At 36.7% G+C, this 21,678-nt stretch overlaps 1 protein-coding gene across 1 annotated transcript in view; it reads right to left on the bottom strand.

The window, feature by feature from the left end:
• Nucleotides 1–21,678, bottom strand: part of SLC1A3 (solute carrier family 1 member 3) — a 62,221-nt gene that overhangs the window by 22,600 nt on the left and 17,943 nt on the right. The window contains exon 3 of the mRNA XM_085326321.1: nt 19,336–19,473. Coding sequence (XP_085182447.1) covers nt 19,336–19,473 — 138 coding nt within the window. The remainder of the gene's footprint in view (nt 1–19,335; nt 19,474–21,678) is intronic.

Here is a 21,678-nt window from a genome sequence, read left to right as displayed (position 1 = left end):
CAGAACCAATGCTAAAAAGTCCTACAACTTCAGAACTTCAATTAGTGCAACTGGATCAGCTGATTTCTTGCAGAAAAGTTTAGTGCCCCAAAGTCATAAATTGTAAGCTATTTAAGTAGGAGATTTCAATTTAAGCACATTCCTACCTTCACCGTAGCAGTACCTAAGAGTTTCTACCTGCATTTTTTTTAGCTTTTTTAGATAAGACGAATATACAAATTTACATAATCAGAAGGAATATGCACATTTATAACAGTGATAACTGGTCAGCAGCTGTTATGACTGAAGCCCTATTTCTGCATCTAAATCCCTAGTCAGCAAAGCATTTTACACTTAATCCTTAATGTTAATCATTAACTAATGTGGTTTGCTGAATCAGGGCCTATAACTACCAGTTTTTAAATGGGGTGGCTTTCTTTAGATTCATSTACCTTAAATAGTTGCAACAGTAATTGGTATGCACTTGCCACAGTGGGCAAGTAGCAACATTCCTCTTTTTTTTTTTGCTTTTTCTGAAACAAGAAAGTCACTATGGTCTAGTTGTCCTATTTAGGACTGATCCTAATGACTTTAGTGATTTTCCATTTGTCAGAGCAAGCAAAACTGTCATGGGCAGTGAGGGGAGTGTGTGTGTGTATCTATACACACACACGTATATATACAGTTTCAATTTGAAAAATTTTATTGCTCAACTACTACCTTTTATGTGTAGAATCCTAGTTTTTGAAAGCCTTTGCTGCCCTTTAACAAATTTTTGAAAAAATAAGAAATGTGTGTGTCTGCTTTCCTATACTAAAGTTCTTATATTTTATGTAAGAGAATCTAATATTCTGCCCAAAATGTTTTAAACTTTTGGTTACTTGAAAAGTATTTTTGATGCATAATGATGAATTTGCAAATTTAACAATGATGAACTAATAATGAATGAGTGTATAGGATGAACTATGCATTCTGGTACTCATAAATATTCACTACTGGAAATAAAAAAGGGAGACTTTCTAAGACTATTACAAATTTATACTAATTCGGCATTGTAGAACTGTATTGGTAATACTGCCTTGCTAATACAGATTTTTTTATACATTTCCTTTAGCTATTTCAGACTTAATCTTTTAAAACAAACATTATGAACAGAACATCTTTTTTTTACTAATTATTTTCCTGTTTATCTTCTACAGTCTCTTCATTAGGAAGTTGCATTTGCTTGTTAAAGACTCCTATGGTGGAACAGCAATAATGGCAACTGTTGATTCTGGAGTGTTGCCCTAATTTTGTTTCTTTTAGGTTGTCTTTCACTCTCCTAATGAAGCRGTCTTAAATGGGCTACTCCCGACCCCCTACATCCACTGAGCACTGTGTGATGAGTAAACTCACAGTTTGAGACCATGAGAACAACCCTTTTTGTGTATGTTGATGAGGATATGTGGAAATGAGTAACACAGAAAAATTCTAAGGAAAAGGCATTAGTTAGGTAAAAAAAATGGAAATACTGCCTGAGTTTAATGAAAATTATGAAGCTCTAAACCTTTATCCTGACAGAAGCAGAGCACATCCTGAGAAGAAAAATTAAATAAAGCTTGGACCTCTAAGTCTTATACAAAATCAGGCCCCAAGCTAATCCAAAATCTAGGTTATTATTTTAATAGCAATGGTAGTAATAATAAAAATAGAATGATGAAATTACAAAGAAAAAAGATGTTTCCCATTTTCATTAAAAACACTGGACAAATACCTCACAGAAAAATGAGTAATTATGTTTGATCCAAAGTTACATGGCCATGATTAAGCCAAGCTGACTAATGAAACTCATGGCTGGCATAGAGTGGTGCAATTTAATGAGCCAATTTAATGGCTGAGAGTGACTGCCTAAGGGAACAGGCTGGCCCCACAGCTTTGTAGCCCTGCCCCATCCCTTGCCACTTGAAAACTACTAACTTTGGTTTTTGTAAGGTAAGCAGAATATGGACCTCCCCTTTTTGGCTGTAGTTTGCCATTACTTCAGTGTGGTTGTCTTGTCAAACGACATCCTTTGCTATATGGTGGTAATGCTGCCAAAGGAAGTTAAGCATTCCTCACTTTCCCCTGATTATTCTTAAGCAAAATCTGTTCTCCACTCCGCTTCACCACGTAGCTGAACAAAAAACATGTGCTAGTGCAACAGCGAGGAGGCAACAAAGATGTGTGAAGGAGCAGCTGGGGTCAGGAGAGCTCCAGAGGGATATGATACTCCAGCCAGGGCAGGAAAAAAAATCTAAAATCTAGCCTCATGAAGATGTACAGATGTTCCTGTTACATTTAAGAAAAAAATCTCACTGCCTGATTGAATTGGAGAATTGGAGAAATCGCAGACCTTAAGAAAAAGATGGTACTTGACAGCGTGTGGAGGAGTCCAGATAAGCATGTGACTAGTGATGTGCTTTTCCTCATGGCTACTCCACCACCTCAGCAAGGAGAAAGGTCGTAGTAGTTCCATGCACATRATGGAGAAAGCGCTTTCTTAGAGGATGCTAATCTAGTCTTGCCACACATATTTATTTCTGGTATTTATAGAAGACTTAGTTTGAAATATTTTTTGTGAAACGATTGTACAAAACTATCAGAACGTTACTGACTGGCGTGCGTGTCCACCGTTCAAACAATTGAATGGACCAAACAATCTCTAGTGGCTTTACAATGACTTTTACCTTCCAGTTCGCCACAAATATTGAAAGACYATTTTGTTATCATTCAACACAGAATGTTTCAGTGGAATAACTTCGCTTTATGAAACTCGGTTTCAGTGCATCAAGATTAGCAGTCATCTGATAAAAAAATACAATGATGGTAATCTATGGTGGAAAGTATTTCCTGGATCCTCAAGTGCCATATTTTGATACAACAGGGAAATGTATTATACAATCTTRGTTACACATTTATTAAGCTTCCCTTTCAAATCAGTTGCTATTTTTACCCTCACTATTTTAGTGGTAGGGTATTCCACAGCCTTACTTCCTTGTTATTTTGCTTGCTTCCATTGTGCTTTTTAAAATATGCTCAAAAACCTTCCTTTTCTTCCTTTAAAATTCTGCTCTGCACTTATAGCAGGACAGCATTGGTCAATGAAGGCAGGGAAGAATTCAGTAAAACTCCCCAGTCTGTGACTGCTGTGGCTAAATAATGTATGAACACCAAAGCATTAGAGCTCACAGTAAAATGAAATATGTAAATACAGCACATACATACTGCATTTATTGAATGTCAGTGATATTTCTGTCACTGCAGGAAACTGCAGGAATATGCTRTGCTGTTTGGAAGGCTACAGTGGATTGACTTTTAAGGGTTGCAAGATAACAGAATGCATTTGGCCAGCCAGTCCTAAAGCGTATTTCCTGAAACCCACATCTGCCTGAGAAGGACCCTGCTGTGGGGCTGTTTAGATACCCATTTAACTCTTCGCATTATTCCATCTTTTGCTCACAGTATTGGAATGTGCCAAACAATATGCTTTTTGAAGGGAAACTAGGGAGTAATTTATCTTCTTTATGTGTGCTAAGCAGAGCAGGAGGGAGAGGCAAGCAGGGATTCACAGCAAGCCATGGAGCAGTGATTAGTAACAGCTGACAGTCTCAGACCAAGACTCTCTTTCTTTGGTTACCTCATTGTAATAACAGAGTACAAAGGACCGACTGTCTTCAAGCCAAGAATCAGAAACCCAGGAACACAGAAAATAGCAGCTCACAATTTTTTTCGGTAACAAAACACTGTGCTACCTGCATAGCACAATTCTGAAAAGACATCCTTTTATGTTCAGACATTTGTACTAACCTCTCCTGGAAATCGGATTCTGCTGCTGGGCAGAAAAATGCTTATTTTCTATATTTCTATATTGTTTTGCAGTGAAACAATGAGCACATAACATTTGATTAAGAAAAGCCTAATGTAGGATGGTAAATTATTTCAGTTTAATTAGAAAAAAGTTCGTTGTGGTAGCTGATAAGGCAAAGCACATTAAGATCGCTTGAATCCTACAGGGTGTATACTTACAGGGTTGAAATAAATATGCTAGTAGATGTAACAGATTTCTGCCAAATTCCCCAAGGATGAAAGTACTACTTGTTACTTTTTCAGAACATATTGCCCAAAATACCTACTTTAAGCACAAAATGTACTACATCTTGGCAAGATACAACTGAGAGAGATACCTTTCCTTTCTGAAGGGTGTTAAGCCTATTACTTAGTGCTCCAAAAAGGCCATAATGCAGTATCTTGAAATACATGTGGAAGCTTTTAATCTGCTAAAAATCTGGTCTGATTTTTGGCAGACTATGCCTGGAGTCCTTCAAAGACATGTTTTCATATGTACAGCACTTATTAAAATTCCACAAATGTACAGTGCTTCTGTTACTTGAGTGAATGTCTCCCATGTGATGAAGCTGCAGACTGTTTGCTATGCTAAATCATTCCTCATCTAATTTAACTGCTACTGAAAAAACAATATGACATAGTTGAGAATATAGATGTGAGATTAAAGATACCCCTAAAGGAACAGCAGCTAATAATGCAGTCTAATGTAAAAATATATTTGCTTTTACGTCATCAATGTGTAAAGATGTCTGAAGAGACACTTCTGTTGCCTTGCTTTAAAAATGAACTGAACAGAAGTCTAGTTGGAGAGCAATATTTAAAGAATGAAAAATCAAGATTGCCTTTCTAAAAAGATACAGACAGACATAACTCTATCTGTGTGCAAGATGACATGGGATTTAGGATATTTTACTGATTTGTGATTCGTCTCAGCTCTATGCTAGGGCCTCACTTTCTCACTGAAAATGTGCTCCAGTATTGTCACCAGGCAGCTCTTGGCTTCTTCGCTACAACTGCCAATAGCAAAGCCAATTGCAGTGATAGTTGCTTTTCTTTGGATGATTGTCCACTATGATCTGACAGTTAAATTCATTATATTATTAGWTAAATCATATATATTATTAGTTAAATTCATTTTATAGCGCTCATGTAACAGCCATCGTTTGAAAAGAAGTTCTGCTGTCAGATGCGACTCAGCTAAGATTTGAACTAACAGCAGTATGTTACTAGTGTTTCTGATGAAAACATGCCCATTGGATTGCTGCTTTTGAATTATGCAGTAGTATTATGTACCTATGGCAAAAGGAAATGCATGAAATGGGTCATTATTTGCATTAGAAATTGCAGAACAATAATTAATTTGTCATAGAATATTTTTAGATTTTTTCAAAGACATTAATTATTGTTCTGCAATTTCTAATTTTACATGCAGATTTTTTCAAAGAAACCAAAGAATTGGATGTGATATGAAAAAAATCTGCATGTAAAATTGTATATATCATCAAAATGAAATCTTATATTAATAGAGAATCTAGAAACAATCTGTGAATTCCTTTAAAAATTACAGCAGTCTGCTCCAAAAGCATGGGATCTAATGCAGCCATCAGTTGGAAAAAATATATATAGACATTTTTAAATTTACGAAGTAATAGTCTTTTAGAAAACACCACTTAAAAGCTGCAAGTTAATATCTTAATAATAAATAAGAATATCCTGATGCATAACCACATGACAAATTTCCTTTTTCTTTCACAGACTATAGGACTAAATCCTAATTACACCCTAAATCCCCAGGAATTTAATGAATAACAGTCAGATGAAGTTTAGGAGAAATTTGACTCTTATTTGTGAATTTAAGGTGCTCTAATAATGGGCTATGAAGACCAAGGAGTTACTACTTTAGCTGCAATTAGTCTATTACTTTTTAATTGGCATTGTGCTTAGGTTTTTTCATAGTTCAGTAATAATGTTAAGGCTGTTCTGAGAACTCATTACAAAAGTGTCGAGCTGGAGTTGCATGTGAGCAGGCTTTTGTTTTCCTTTTTTGACTCTGCTTTGTTTCAGTGGCCTTTGAACTCAGGRTCACTGATTCGGTTAAAGCCTTACAACATCAAAGCCTTCGTCCTTCTCCACCCTCCAGCCTTGTAGGAGGCAGTGGAAAGAAGTCAAGACTTCCTCTAGAATGCCTGACAGTAGCAGTCCGTGCTTTTTAATAATATTATTTAGCTCTTTTCCAGCATCTTACAATGCTAAGTGAGGCTGAAAAATAGGTTTTGGCTCCCCAACTGTTACACAGTTGCCATATGGGCATCATCTGCTTGCAGGCAGGATTGAAGATACAAATTTCTATGAGAGGGCTAAGGCACCAAAGAAAATATCAGCTGATTTTAAGTAAAGCAGATGAAAGAGAAGAGGTCTTTTTTAGATCACTGTTATTATTGGACTCTCATGTTCTGCAGAACAGAAAAGAAGCCCGTTTACTTTTTAATCAAATTTTAAACATCCTATTTAGGATTTGAAAGCTGTATCTTCTTTACTGATGCAGGCCCTTTGAACAACTTCTTTAGCACTGGGACAGATATTAGCAGGCCTAGAAAGGTAAATTCCTACAACTTTATTTGCTTTAAGGCTTCTGGAGTTAAGACTTACTGTAATTGTAAATATTGAACAAAGCTGATTTTCAGTGCAAGACTGTATTCATCAGTGAAATAGCCATTCATTAAGTGAACTTTTGACCAAACCTATTTTTTCTGTAGCTCTGAAAAGGAGCTATATTCACTGGAGAATCTCTGATATTATCTGAGAATTCAAATCTAAGTTAGAAGTGGGTGGTGAAATGTCAGAATAAAGTAAGTATTTAGCTTTGCATACAAGTAGGGAGAAAATAAGGGAGCCATTTATGTAGGAAGAAATCAGCATCAGCATGTTAATTCTAATGCAAATAGTGTGCTTCTAGTGCTATGCTGTACTTCTCTTCTTCTTATCTACCACCAGTGAAGAGCTAGTGGTATAATTGCCTGAGGGTGAAAARGTTTAATTACCTGAAGAAATGTGAATTCTGTTTAACTATGTAATTATTACAAACTCRGGCTAGATCCTGAAAAAATGTACTCATGCTTAACTGAGGTATCTAAGTGAGTGTTTGTTTTATCATACTTAGTCCAAAGTATTCATCACAATTTGTGATACGTGTGATGCCCTTCAGACTCTTCAGTGAAGTAATGAAGATAAATATTTCTTAAGAAATAATACCAGAATTGATAACTCTAACCACTCAGGAGTTACAAATCATGCTCTCCAAATATTAAATAAATGCTTTTTATTTGTTGTCTGACACTTTTAAGTTTTCAGAATATAGCCAAGACCTATTTTTGAAATTTGCTTCACGACTAGGGGGCCAGGAACTTAACTTTCTTAGGTACTAAACTTCCAGAGATGAGTCTTCACAAATAGTGTTAAGATCTGAAAGCTTCTGATGAAGTGGGACTTGAGAGCTCTACTGTTTTCCTTTTTCCTGTGTTACTTAGGAAGAGTTGAATTGCTATGTTACAATTTGTTCTTTACACTTCCTACATGATATGGGTCCATAAATAGAGACAAAAGGTTTTTTTACAAGTCTTTCCTTGTCCTAGTATCGTAGTAGTTTTTGCTTCTCTTTTGTAGATCATCATTGTGATAACTGTTATCAATAATATATTATAATTAATATTATAATATAATACATGTCATATGTCATACATATGATATATCATATATCATATTAATAAACTCCTGCAGAGAAAAAGATCACTCCAAGAAAATGTAATCAGAAAGGGCTTATATAAGTAGGAAAAAGGGTCATCAGGATGGCTCAAGTAAAATTTCTGAGACACTGCCTAGAAGTGGCACAGACCAAGCCAAAACTGATGATGAGAAAACCGTATCAAACCATGTGAGTTGGAAAAATTTGCATCGAAAGATTTGCCACCCAGTTAAAAAAGGCTGGCAAGTTTGTGCAGGAGATTCCAGGTTTTAGCAAACGTTTTGCGGTGCTCATGGCTACCTCAGGAACTCATCTGGAGGCCATCTTCCAACAGAGGAATAAGGAAAATGTGTTTCACTCTTTGTTATATCTCTGCAAAAAGTTGACATCCATGCAATGGACCTATGCCACAGCTGAAAGCAATTCCTACCTACCATGTGAGCGCTTAAAAATTTGTAGCCTTATCTTCTGAGAGACCCTTTACTCCATTTACAACAGGATTGTTTATATGTTTTGTTGCATTCATCTAATGAGAATGATTTCTCATGCCTTGAACTGCTGGATAAAGAATATATTCAGCAACAGCTTGGAAGAGAAAGTAAAGAAAAAATATGCAATAACAGGAGTCCCTGGGCAAAAGGAATTGTAGCTGATGCATCCTCTGTCTGACTGTGTAAAAGTGCAGCTCACATCCCAGATGTTGCCGATTCTTAGTTATGTTTCTAGTCTCAACAGATAGTTCCCCAGCTAGAGATTTCTGTCTTGCGCGACTCTTTCCTCTTCTTTCTCCTCCCTCACCAGTGAGAGCTGTGCTGTTCGGCTGGATACGAGGAGGAACAGCTTGCTGAGTTGTCTTCCTCATGTTCCATACAATCAACTCATTTACTGGAAGCCTGACACAAGGCTTGGGTCTTGTAGCTCCTGCAGTGCACGGTGGCTTTCCTCCTTCTCCCTTACTCAGAATTCAGGTGGGGCACCCAGCAGCACTGTCGAGAGACAAGTATTCAAAATCTCTGCTTCCAGTACAGGAAGATATGAATCATCCTTATAAAAGTTCATAATGCCAAAACATAGCTGATGGACAGCATGTATTGATCCAGCAGTTACATTTTTCTTTTCTTTTTTAGAAATAAATGAAAATAATACATTATCAGTCAACAAATGCCAACATGGAAAAAGAAAAATCAAGGTTGAAACAAAGACTAGAGGACCAGAGGTGATGACCTTCTGCTTATGCAAACATGTTTTGGTCTGCAGTTGTTCCTTCTGCATTGATCTATGTAGCTGATGGGATGATTCGGAAAGTATTTTGTGTTTGTCAGGTCTTACACCTCTGATGAGAGGAAAGTAAGTGTTACTCCTGCTATGGTGCAAGTAGTCCGAGTAGTGTTCCCAGTGCCCTCAAAAGGCACCCTCAGGAAGATTCATGACTGTTCAGATGCTTCTGGTCTTCACAAACGATTGTGGCAATTGTATTGTGTGGCCTGTGTTACAGCAAGGGCAGACTGAGAAGGAAGCAAATATAATGGAGCTGTGCTATGCTCACACACAGGAAATGGGGATTCATATCACAGCTGGAGGGAAAAAGGTGAAAGGAATAGGAAAGGAAAAGCTGTTAAAGGAGCCTCCACGAACCTAAATMTCCCTGGGTGTAACTGTTCTCTTCCCAAGTTGTTAGGCTGTTTTTTGTCATACTCCAGTATGGCTCTTCCACTGCTGTTATCTGTCAAATTCCCAGTAGTGGTGTAATTAAGATTTACTGACATTATTGTGTTTAGTCTTTTTCTTCTCTCTTGATATATGGCTTTTATAGCTCTTTTATGTCTAATTTCATGTCAATGAAGTCAATTTATACTTCCTGAAGGTGAGGTGATTCTCATACTCTGGAAGAGTTTTTCTTTGGTTTTAAACTGGCGCTGAAGAAAGGTATATTGTGTCAAGAAATTGAAACTGTTGACTGTAGTCAGTGCCTTAGAGTAATTGCTCTATGATGTTTTTAAGGATAACTGCAGAAAGATCTTGAATCTGATATGAAATTCTATGTAGTGCAACAATAGACGATTGAACATAAATCTATGGGAAATCATTAACTGGGTTAGTCCAAAGGTCAGTCCAACCCATTTTTTTTGTCTTCAATGGTACTTGGCAACAGATTTTTACAGAAGACTATAAGAAAAAGAACAAGTATAGTGCTCACTTCGTCTTGCTTGTCCTCACTGCATCTAGCCATCAGTGGGAACTAGGGACTTCYTAAGTTGCCAGTTACACCAGGTTTGATGGTCAAAGATGGCTTTACCTGTGAGTTCTCTAGTTCCCTTTCAAAACCGCTAACTTCTGGCCTCTACAACAGTCTTATGGCAATGTGCAATGCAATTTAATTGTGTGCTGCATGAAAAAGTACTTCCTTTTTCTTGTTTTAGATCTGCCTAGTTATTTCATTAGGCACCCCACAGTTCCTTTTTCACAAAAAATAATTATCAGCTAAATAATAATTATTCCTTTTAAGCCTCTACAGATGATCCATGATTTCTGTGGATCTTTGTGAAGACCTTCCACATCAATTGTGGAAGCTGAAGAGTTTTTCAAGGCCAAGAGTTCTTGTTTATTTAATCCCTCCTTGCATTTCACTTGAACTCCATACTCCTGTAAGCCTTGTCACCTTCTCCATATTGTTTGGTTATTCCAAGAACTCTTTCCTGTGTGCTAATATCTAACTAAGAACCCATGATTGCATAGCTGTAGTGTGTTCATCTATCCCAGGTGTATTGCTTTGCACTTGGCACTGCTGTATTTCATCTGTCATTTTGTCATAGAGTAATTCRTCATGGAAAACATTCTTTACAGCTTCGGTTTTCAATATCATGAATAAAATACTTGGTCACAGTATCTTAATGCCCAAACTGCTGAGGAGACTTGTTTTTGCATTGTGTGCATTTTTCAGTTTTCCTTGAATGGACGTTTTGGAGTCTCCTTTTCTTCCACTTGCAATCTTATGTAGCTGATATTAGATATCATATTTTTATTATGTAGTTTTCAGGTATGTTATTTTCCTGTAACCACTTCAGAATTAATTATATTTAACTCAAAAAAATTGTCATATATTGTCCCTAGGATATTTTCAGTCTTTCTGCCTTTGACTGAAATAGAAATGGCAATAAAGATACAGGATTTGTTTTTAACAGTCCCACAGTGTTCAGGCAAGATGCTTTAACCCTTACATGCGCTTCCAAATCGTTTTTGCATTTTGTTTTGTTTGCTGGTTTTGCCTGTGCACAATGAAGTCTAGATGTTATGCATCTGAATCAAGATAAAAAATTGAAGCAAAGCCATCACAGATGAGAGGTTGTTACTTATAATTAACTCAACTGGAATCCCTTGGGGAATGCACACTGGCTAATGGTGTGTCACAAACTGTTATTCAGTACTTTGTGGAACAACTTAAAGTAGTGGTCCATTAAACTCCCCCAAATTTTGCAAAGAAATGTAAATCAGCCTTTAAATTAAGKGCTAGTAGCAAACTCAAATGATTATAGAGGTTCTTTTGTATTTTGTTTTCTTTCTTTATTGAAGACCTTGGCTATTTATTCATTCCCTACTGCCTGCAGCGAATAATTGAAAACTCTACTACTGCTTACTTTTCATCACTGCGTGTGATGCTTTGGGTTTTTTATTACATGGTACCTTAAACATTTGTTTTATACAGAATGTCATTATATGCAACAATTTCATTTCTGCTTTCATTAAGTTTTAATTTTGAGTGGTATCTCAGTTCCCTTAAAATTATTCTCTCAAGCTTGTATGAGGATGTGCTATGTATTTCCTATGGCAAAAGTGCTTCAGGAATGGTTCTGAATCAAGTTATATTTACTTCGTATGATCCATTCTGTAGCTYCTTTCTTTCACTATTTGCATAGGTTAACATTTATATAGCACTTTCTAAATAAAAGTTCCATCCAAAGGTATAGTTGTTAAACAAATATATATGACATTTCATTATTATTTTCTAACATCCACATCTTGCACAAGGCTTTCTGACTTTCAGCTACGTTATAGTTTATTATTTCCTGGAGTATGTTTTGTGCAAAAGCTTATTCAGGAARTATATTCAGGAAATTGTAGTCAAATTGATTGCCAACACGCGTTGCATCTGCTTGTGGTTCTTTTGTGTTTTAAATTGTTGACTTGAAAATGAATGCTTCTAGGTACTGAATGGCTTCCARCCTATTTTGGTTTCTTTATTGAGTCTCCAAAATGTGGTGGCCCTGCTGCTTAGACTCCTTTTGTAACTGCTAAAAGCTTTAGGCTTTAGAATTACATGACAGAATTATTAAACTTATCCTGCCCACATTCTGTTAAGGACTGTGGAGGGAAACAGTATAGGAGGGTTCCAATTTTTTCCTCTTTCTGTACCTGTCTAAACAGTTATTACTAGAGGGGATACGCCACACTTAATAGGCATGTGCTTTAAACAGTAATACAGGTACTGATGAGCTAGTGATTGCAGTAATTGTGTATGAAGTTTCATCGTTCTTTCTTCTGAAACGGCATAAAAACATTTATTTAGCGAAGTGTTTGTAGATATTTAGCTGCTGTTGGCCCTAATCTACTATATTGATGCTAGCTTGAGAAGAACCTGGGTCAACTCTGGTAATATTTCTTCACTTGTTTCCTTATTCCTACGAAGGGTCCTATTTACGTGACAGTGGATCTTTACAATCTTAATCTCTTGCATGGCTATGTTTTTAGCCAGCCTTGGTTTTGGGCACACACAGACTCAAATGAGAGTGCTCCCTTATTTGTGCAAAAAAGTATTTGGATGTTCAAATTAAATAGTTCTGTTGCSCAGTTATTCTCACTGCATATCTAAGTACCTAACTGAGTGCATGAAGTGATGTGCGCATAGAATAAAGGCCGTCATGTAATTCAGCAGTTAGTGTTAACATGTTGTATAGCATTTTGGGTGGGGAATGAAGGGTTGCCTGAAAAAGAAGCTAAGTAGCTTTTTGTTTTTAATGACACTTTGTGTATTAAAATGAAGCTATAAGAAAAAAATAACATGCCCCTAGGATGTTTATGGATTTTGACGAAGACTGAACAGATTGGAAGGTTGGTTGTCTCAAATCTTACATATGGTGTTAAGTGTTGATTACTGATAGTGGGTTTACTAYAGTAGGAGACACAGCTCCTCAGTAGAAAGCTTCCTATGCAAATATGCAGTGCTCAAATGCACTGGGAAATCCAAAAGGTGGTGCAGTCATAAAGAATCGATCAGTTCTGTTCTTTTGTCCACAACTAGAGTCAATTGAGGTCAAYAGAAATCTTCCTATTGGATTAAGTGAGATTTGAGTGATCTGACTTCTAAACCAATTTCTTTCGAACACTCAAAAATTGAAGAATTTTTGAAAGTTGGAAAATTTCCAAATTTTATATTTTGGAGAAGTTGCTCTGGTGACCAGCTAAATTGTGCAAATACTGCCTAATTGTTTCTCAGTTTTCATATGTGAACTATATGAACCRTATCTTTTCCTCAGCTGAAACAGAGAAGAATAAGACCAGCTGTTCGTTAATATTTTTGGCTTCCAGCTCTACTCTGAGTACCCCACATGTTGCACAAGCGATACATAAGATTGTRGGTCTCCTGCTAAAATGAATTAAAGGTTTTACTGCTCGGCACCTCCCTTTTCTTCTTGAGCAAAGGATAATGCTGGCTGCACGGCATTTGCTCCCTGGTGGATGCCGTTCTAAGAGTCAGTAGAACAGACATACGGGTCACGTCCATATTTATATATACGGACATCAAGGAGAGACTTTCCATCTGTTGAAATTATCATAAACATTTGTRGCTGAAACCAGACAGCACCTGGGGCCCTGTAGTAAGTGATAGCATGATTTCCACAATAGACAGGACGAGCAACAAGGCAGGAGAATACCGAAACTAGTCTCCTGCATCCACAAACCTTGATACAAGATGGATTCCCTACCTCTCTTCTTTTTAAGAAATAATCCACAAGTCTCGCTATCAGAAACCTTCCTCTTGTTTTGTGTTACTTGAAATGAGGAATCAGGAAGAGGAAACTTCCCTCTGGCCCTTTGCATTCACTATTTTGTGGACAGGGGAGACGATGCCACTGTATCGCACCTCTCCTGTCATTCAAGATGGTGTAGCTCCATCGTACCATATGCTAATTTGGGGAGAACTTTTTTTTTTTTTTTTTTTTTTTTTTTTTTTGTGGTAAACACATTCCTATTAAATAGCTGGATTTATTCATATCTGGTTATTGGTGATAGGTGATATCATCATAACTAGCTGCAGTTAGTCACTAGGTAACTTTGGGCGTAATATTTCCACAGTAACTGTGTCTCTAAAGGCCCCATATCGTTCTTGCTGTAACTATTTGCTCAAGTTTGTTTCCATCTCTACAGTGATATAACTAAAAAAAATCCCATCTATATACTTTAGCTAAGCTATGACAACTTAATCTACATATCTCCATTAAAATTTCCAGTGCATATAGTCATCTTCTTTTCTGTCTAGTAGCTATAAAAAAAACTTTGCCAGCACCACRTCTGAAAGAAAGCAGACATACAAAAGGGTGACTTGATTTGCCTAAGGTTATACAACATGTCACAGCATTGATTTTTCACATTTTRTATCTAAAAGGTGCTTTGGGCAAAATTTGGCTTTTCACCAAAAAATCTTTCAATCTTTGTTCGTAACCAGATGCTGCATTTTTCATGGCTTATGTAAGAGAGTGACTTAGAGCCTACTTCTAGTTCAGTTCTGTCTTTGAACATTATGCTTGTTTCTATATAGATGATTTCCAGCAACTGCAACCYGGCTGTTAATTGTGATCTTTACTTCTGTTTTAGTACTTGAGTCACGCTATCTGCCTTTTGTTTTCATTCCATCAGAGACTACACGATGTTCCTTACTAATGCCACCATTCATTGCACTTCAGTGATAGCTGGAATCAAGAGAATYGTATGTATATATGAGAGCAGTTTTACAAAGTATCCACAAATGGAAATATCAGCTGTCTGCATGTTGACAACTTTTTCTAYAGTTTGTGCAGTGGTAAATGATATGTATGTGTTGAAGAAGCCTGGGGACAAAACCTACTGAGTCTCTGACTCTGCCCAAAGGAAAGTCACTCGTGTCTCCTGCAGTTGTTGCGGTTGTAGTTGTTCTCACATGGTTGTGTGAAGGTCAGGGAAGTTTCTGYGTCTTCCACAGTCTATGAGAGACAGTCATATTATGACTGTAATTAGAATGAGAAGCTAATATCAACAAAGATGTACTACAAACTACATACCAAGATGCTTTAGGAAATGCACTCTAATAGTTTCAATATTTGGGAAACAGAAGTGCCTTCAGAGCATAGCAGCCTTAAAAAATATGCTAATAAACTACAAAACCACTACAAAAAACTTCCACATCATTTTCATAAACTGTCTTTCTGCACAGATGGAAGGTGGTACAACTTCGTTCATTTAATTAGCAGGTAATATACACCAGTGCAGGTGAAGATTTTGGCCTATGGCATTTTTTCTTTCATCAATCATCATTCCTATCATTCCTGTGAACTGAATTTTTAGGATAGCCAATAAYACACGATTATTATGTTTCATAGCCTGCTTGCTATTTTTCCTTTCCTTTCTGTTAAAGGTTAGGCTTATTAGTGTTTTTTTTTATTTGAAGTAATCCTTCCGTACTCAGTCTTCCAAACTGTTTTGCCCGTGTGTGAAAGTTCAGTCTTTGATTTGTGTTTGTGCAGAATCTTGCACATAAAATCTTGGTCTGTGATTAAGACTTCTTTGCACTGTGGCTGTGCTACTTCCATTAACCGTTTGGACGAGCATTATCACCTAATGCCCTGTGCGCTGGGCTCGCGTTCATGGTTGGGTTCGGCGCTTGGTGGCATCATTGCTGACCTGCCTGTGCAAGTCGGCAGGCCTCTCTGTCTCATCATTTCCATATTCCCTATCTCCTTCCCCTGCGAACCCCCTTGATTCGTATTGRTAGATTTTTCAAGACAGGATGGTTTCTTACTGTGTTTATGCAGTGTCCAGCAAAAATGGATGTCAGATCTTGCCTGGGCTTTTTATACACTGCTGTATGTTACCAAGCAAAGATATTAGAAAGAAATGCATAGGAGTTAATCACTGTTTACTTATGTTTAATAGTAATGGTCCCTGTAAAACTGAATTCCAAGCTTCAGAATTTTGGGGGAAGAGATCCAGCATGTCAGTAAAACTGGGATATGACTAAAATTGTGCAAAATACTTGCCAAGTAGCAAGTAGCCCTTACAGAAATCGTCATGCTCCACCTATGCTTTTTAAAAGAGACTATTCATGAATCATTTATGTGAATTTGATTTCAGGAAATATGTAGTTTGGTTAGGAAGGGGTACCTCATTGTGATGTCTTAGATATAGTGAAGTATAGTCTTCCCAACTGAAACATGCTGACAAGACCTGTGGCCAATTTTAAAGGCTGGAATTTCAATTACGTGATGATCCTGCTCTAATAGCTCAAAAAATGTTAATGCATAGCCTTCTTAATGGTGCAAATCCTGCCATCTTTGCCTATTTCATAATGAATGAAATTGTTAACATGTGCATATATATTTAGTTTATATTTTTGTTCATGAACAATGGATATTTTAAAATAGTTATGTCAACCAAACTGTTTATGTCAAATATTTCAAGTTATGATGAAATAAAAAGGTRTAAAATACGCAGTCCTGTAACTGCAGCAAATTCAAAAAAAAAAGGAGGGGGCAAAATTGTCAGCCTTGTGTTTGTCTAAGAATTCAGGCCAGATCTGATGCAAAAATAATCCCAATGGGAATTTTAGCTCTATCTTTTAGCTATTTATGCTGTCTCCCATATACTATGTCTGAACTTTGACTTTATAAAGAGATACTGATTGAGAATATTGACTTATGATTTCTCATATTTGTAAGAATATAGAGAATAAAGATGAGCATAGAGTATGCAGCTGGATTTGTGCCTAAACCACAAAAGATGAAGAGTACAGATATTCATATAATGATATTTTCCTATAAACAGTAAAAGATGGTGAAAGGTATGCTAATAACCTCTCTTTTCTCCCAAACAGATGTCAGCACATGCCTGGTAACATGCACATCAGAAGACAGAATCTCATGGAGAAAACTGCTTACCTGCTTGAACCACAGTAATGGTAATTCGTAAGTTAAATGTGCTCTTAAAGGTTGAAATATGATTCTGCATTGTTTACTTCATGAAAATATCAAAATAGTCTGCACAGAAATGTGACTAACTTGACTTGAACACTTACGGTTTATTTTCCGAAGAGTCTGTGAATAACTATGAGCAGTGCATGCCTATCAGACCTCTTCACTTCCTGATTTTTTCTATCACTTATAGAATAGCCTACAACTTGTATAATTATGACTTCATTTTTACTGTTCAAATTTCTTTGATATCCAAATTATTTGTGACAAAATGAATGTAATCATGACTAGTCTATTTCTAATACCTCAGAGACCACATGTTCTGATATTATCCTCATAACCAGTTATTTTGAGCACGCTTACATAAATGCAAATGGAAACCTAGACCATCATAGCTGGGAGACACCCTTATGCCTACAAACAACGAAAATACTTATTCAAATCATGTACAATGGGAAAAAGTAATTATATTATCAGTGTGCAATACCTGGGATGAGTCTTACAGTTAAAACTTTGCCAAACAAAATACAGAAAGCAAGAGATTTGGCTCATGGATGCATCATAGAATGGTTTTAAGACTGAGTTGAGAAGCTTAAGACTCTTATCTAATGAATTAGCTTGTAATATGTAAAACATATAATCCAAGAGTGTCTATAAAATTGCACAGTAGTATGCCTGCAGAGATTGTAGTCTGTTATTTAGATTAAATAATACCTGTATGCTTACTCGCATATGACAGTTATGCATCAAATATTTAAGAGCATCGTTTTGTTTTAAAATCATCTGTGTGCTAATGAGGTCTTGTCCAGTGTAGAAAACAGTTTTTCCAGAATTGTTAGCAATAAACTGGAAAATTTATGTAATCCCATGAAAGAAAGGACATAGTACTATTATATTTAAGGATATTTTTTAGATTGAAATCTGTCATTTTTGAATTGCATTAAGTTTTCTGCCATTGTACCCTTCCTGATTAAGGAAGTTTAAATTTTGAAAATAAATAAATGCCAATCCTTGTATAGGAGGATTGATCTTCCAGATTTCCTGTCTTGACTTCATCTTTCTCCAGAAGCAGTAAGGATGCAGAGTTACAAGGAATTGAGCAGATAATTGCTTCTGCAGTGACTCAGCCTCCGAAACAGGGCAGCCAGAGCAGCCGTGTCAGACACYGAGGGAAGGTGAATGTGTTTCCCTCTCTCCTTTTAGTGGTTTCTCCTATCAAAGGCCAGCCATGCTGGGGGCTTTGTATGCAGAAGAGAGAAGAGGATAGCAAGGAGAGAAGAGACACAGAATGTAATGATTAAAAGAATTATAGAGGACTGGCTGGGAAGAAAATATGTCCTTGTTTCCCCTCTGAGATTTATAAATTTCTCTCTAGTTTCAGTGTGCATTAAACTTTCAATACCCATATAGTCTGTGCACATAGAAACAAACATTTCTTTCTGCTTGAAAGATGTGAAGGCAAATTTTTTTTTGATCTGTGAATATCATAGTTTCTGTTGTTATACTAACAGCTCATACATATACATACTGTCTTTAGTACCGCTACAGATGGAGTGTGTACTCATTTGCATTTCTAAAAGTAGATCCTACTATTAAAATCTTTGAAAGATTTTAATCAATACAAGTAGTATTACAAGTAGAGTAGAGAACAGTTTATAGGCTCTGGATCCTCTACCAATAAAGATAGTGTATTAGGTATTTAGATTTTAAGAGTGAATATTAGATGTTTCTGATTAAGTTCATAAGTTCTTCTCCTAGCTATACCACTGATTTGCTGATAGAGCAAAATATCTGCMTTCTTTTCTTCATATAATTAATAGGATAAATACATGACAGATACATCCTGAACTTCAATGTTCATAAAAAATTTGAGAGCTTTTGCATGAAACTTCYTAGAGGTGAAATGGCAAGGCATCCATCATCATATTAAATTAATTATTATATCTGTAGCTCAAACAACTTGATAGGAAGTAATTGAAGAATAATAGAGTTGCTAACCAGAARAAAGAAAACCAGAACTGATGGGATAATATCTCTTCCACACAATATATCTATCACCTATTGTTTCCAGTCTGCTGTTAAAAGGACAGGAGGTAGACAGATGTTTTACAGATTCTTTCCTGTAATCAATAGTTTAAATTTTGGGGGGACTTGGAGCATGAATGAAATAATTACTATTTTTCTGATATTTCTTATATTTCATAACAGTAGGATTTCATTGAAGGAGATACCAGTCTAGAAAGAAGGAGAAGAAAATGAAGTACAAAGTCTGCTTCATAGCAGCTACATACAATAACTTGCACAGTTAGAGTGACTTTGAAAGTGGAAAAACATCTTTTAATTACTTTGTTTATTAATTCAGACCTTGTGATACTGTCTCCAAAATAACATTAGCAGCAATAGCTYATTCTGCAGGTTATTACATTTCTGTTTTAGCATATGGAATATTCATTTTTTATGATTTAGTGTGTGCATCTTTATCAAATTAYTTAAGAGAAAACTTCAGAAAGAAAAATCTTTTGCTTTTTTTACCTGTGACTAAACTGGATACAATTAGTGGCAGGACCAGCATTTGCAGCATTCTCATAAGTAGTTCTCCTGGAAATGAAAAGTACTTGACTTCCCGATAACTCATCTTATAGGATCGGAGAGAAAATCCAAGGATTACACCTGAGGAGAGGGAAAAAAAAATCATGAGTTTTCTCTTCTGAAGAAGTAATAACAAATTAACATGAATATTTGTGTAGTACTTATTACTGAGATAGCTGGTTAGAACATGCAGTATTTATGATGCCCCCATGATATTCTCTCTGAAATCTCAGCTAGCTATATGAATATCCTACTGAAGTCAGTGCAAGGTGTTTTTTAGTATAACAGTTTCAGAAGGTTGTTTGTATTATTGTTTTTTTAAATCTGGTATTATGTAAATGATACCTCTTGAGCATTAATGAAAATGAAACAGTCTCTACTTCTGCAGCTGTGTGCTCTGACTTCTGGGAATTAGAATGTAATCATATATGCAATGCATATACATGCCAGCCGCTGACCTTCAGACCTTCACAGATCTTGTCTGTGCCTGTTTTATGTATAGGGCCTGATCCTATAGGCATGCTTCAGATTGGATGAGGTAACCAGGAGAGACTTAGCTGAGAATCCCGTTGTGGTTAGGGCTTTAAGCAGCACAACARCATTTGAGGGTGTAAGTAGCTTTATCCACGCGTACCTTCAGAAATGCAGGCACTTGCAAAGCAGCAGCTCATCAGGGTTTGAAGGTCTTACTGGATGACTAAGTGATGGGTTTCAGTGCCTGAAGGAGCAGGGGAAAGGGGTGCCTGAATCCAGTTATCTCACAGGGTACAGACAAGTGATGCTTGAGAAATACTTGCAACAGACAGGGTGACGTATATGGCAACCCAAACTCCTGAGACAGAACTTAATGGATTTTTGTCCTGTGCATTGACACAAACTGCTTGCAATTATAGGGTTTACTGACACAACTAGTTACAACTTACTGAGCATTAAGTGGTTTGGTGCCTATCTGACATGAGTTTTCTATATCTAGCCAGGTAACATACGGTTGTATCTGGGACACTCTTTAAACATATAGATGCTGAAACTCTCCCATCCCTCTTTCCCAATTCYGAGTCCAGGTTCTTTCTCTCTGTCTGGTACTGGCATTTATGATTTTGTGGCTGTAAAGAAAGTTGGATCAGGGAATTGATCCTGCTGCAAAAATAGTTTATTTTACTGGATTAATTTGCAGCTGGATCGGTTCCCTGGGGTAAYTTGTTTGCATGGCTGCACAAATATTAGTACCTTTACAAAGAAATAGGTAGAAAAGCACCTTGGAGAAGAGTGACACTGCACCTTTTTGCAGCTAAGCAGACTTAGATCTCCTCAAACTGATGATGGAACTATATGCTCAGTGGTGCTAGGAAGCAGAGCACACAGGCTCACTTCTGAAACTTGTTAGAACTGGGGTACATACTGAAAATTTCATAAAACTGAACACTTCATGGAAAGCTTCTGATATCTGCTTGTTCTACATTTTAACCAATTCYGCTTTTTTAAATCAGTTTTTAGTTTGGTAGATCCATGCTGTAGATAAAATCTTCATGATTATCAAGGAAATTTTTGCTTCCTAATATATACTATGTAAGATATATATACTGACGTATACTCTCCTGGCTCCTGCACTACCTTATTGCCACCTGCTGCTGTAAGGAAGCAGCTCAGACTCCCACGTTAGTGACCTCTGGCTTTCCAATCATGCCATTAGGGACTGCAGCASGTTGGTTAAGTTAGAGAAATTCAGAGAGCTCTTGCAGAGGACAGAAAATTCAGATATTACAGGATAGGAGAAGAGAGATTAGAGCACTGTTGGAACTCACATTATGGAAGAGAGCTGTGAGGTAAGAACACATTTGTTTTAGCCTCCCTCATGTTCTGTGGACTCATGTAGCGAAACTGCGTCTTGCATAATTTATTGTTTTAAGTGAAAATAAATCATAAATTGCATAGAGAAAGGGCCTCKCTCATTATTCTGCGTAAAAAGACCTGCCTTAGAGTGTCCTTCTTTTCAGGAAGGTTTTAAATTCCATTGCAATGTTATTGATTATTTTCTTTTTATATGGGAAACACATTTGTGAGATATAAAGAATCCATCCGGACCCTTTGTTTCTGGCCTTAATGAGCAGTACATTTTGACAACTGGATAACAAGCTGGAAATAGAACTAGACCAGTTTCTTACTTAGGCCACAGTTCTGCAATTAGTTCCACATGGATTAATCTCTGTACCAGTACAAAGCCCCACTGAAGTTAGTATGGGTTTCTGAGGCTGCTATAAGACCCAGTCCTTATGCTGTAATATAAGG

This window comes from Rhea americana, unplaced genomic scaffold, assembly GCF_003343005.1.
Source record: "Rhea americana isolate MKP2758 unplaced genomic scaffold, rheAme1 scaffold_13, whole genome shotgun sequence".
NCBI lineage: Eukaryota > Metazoa > Chordata > Aves > Rheiformes > Rheidae > Rhea > Rhea americana.
This window is presented reverse-complemented; position numbering and strand designations above follow the sequence as displayed.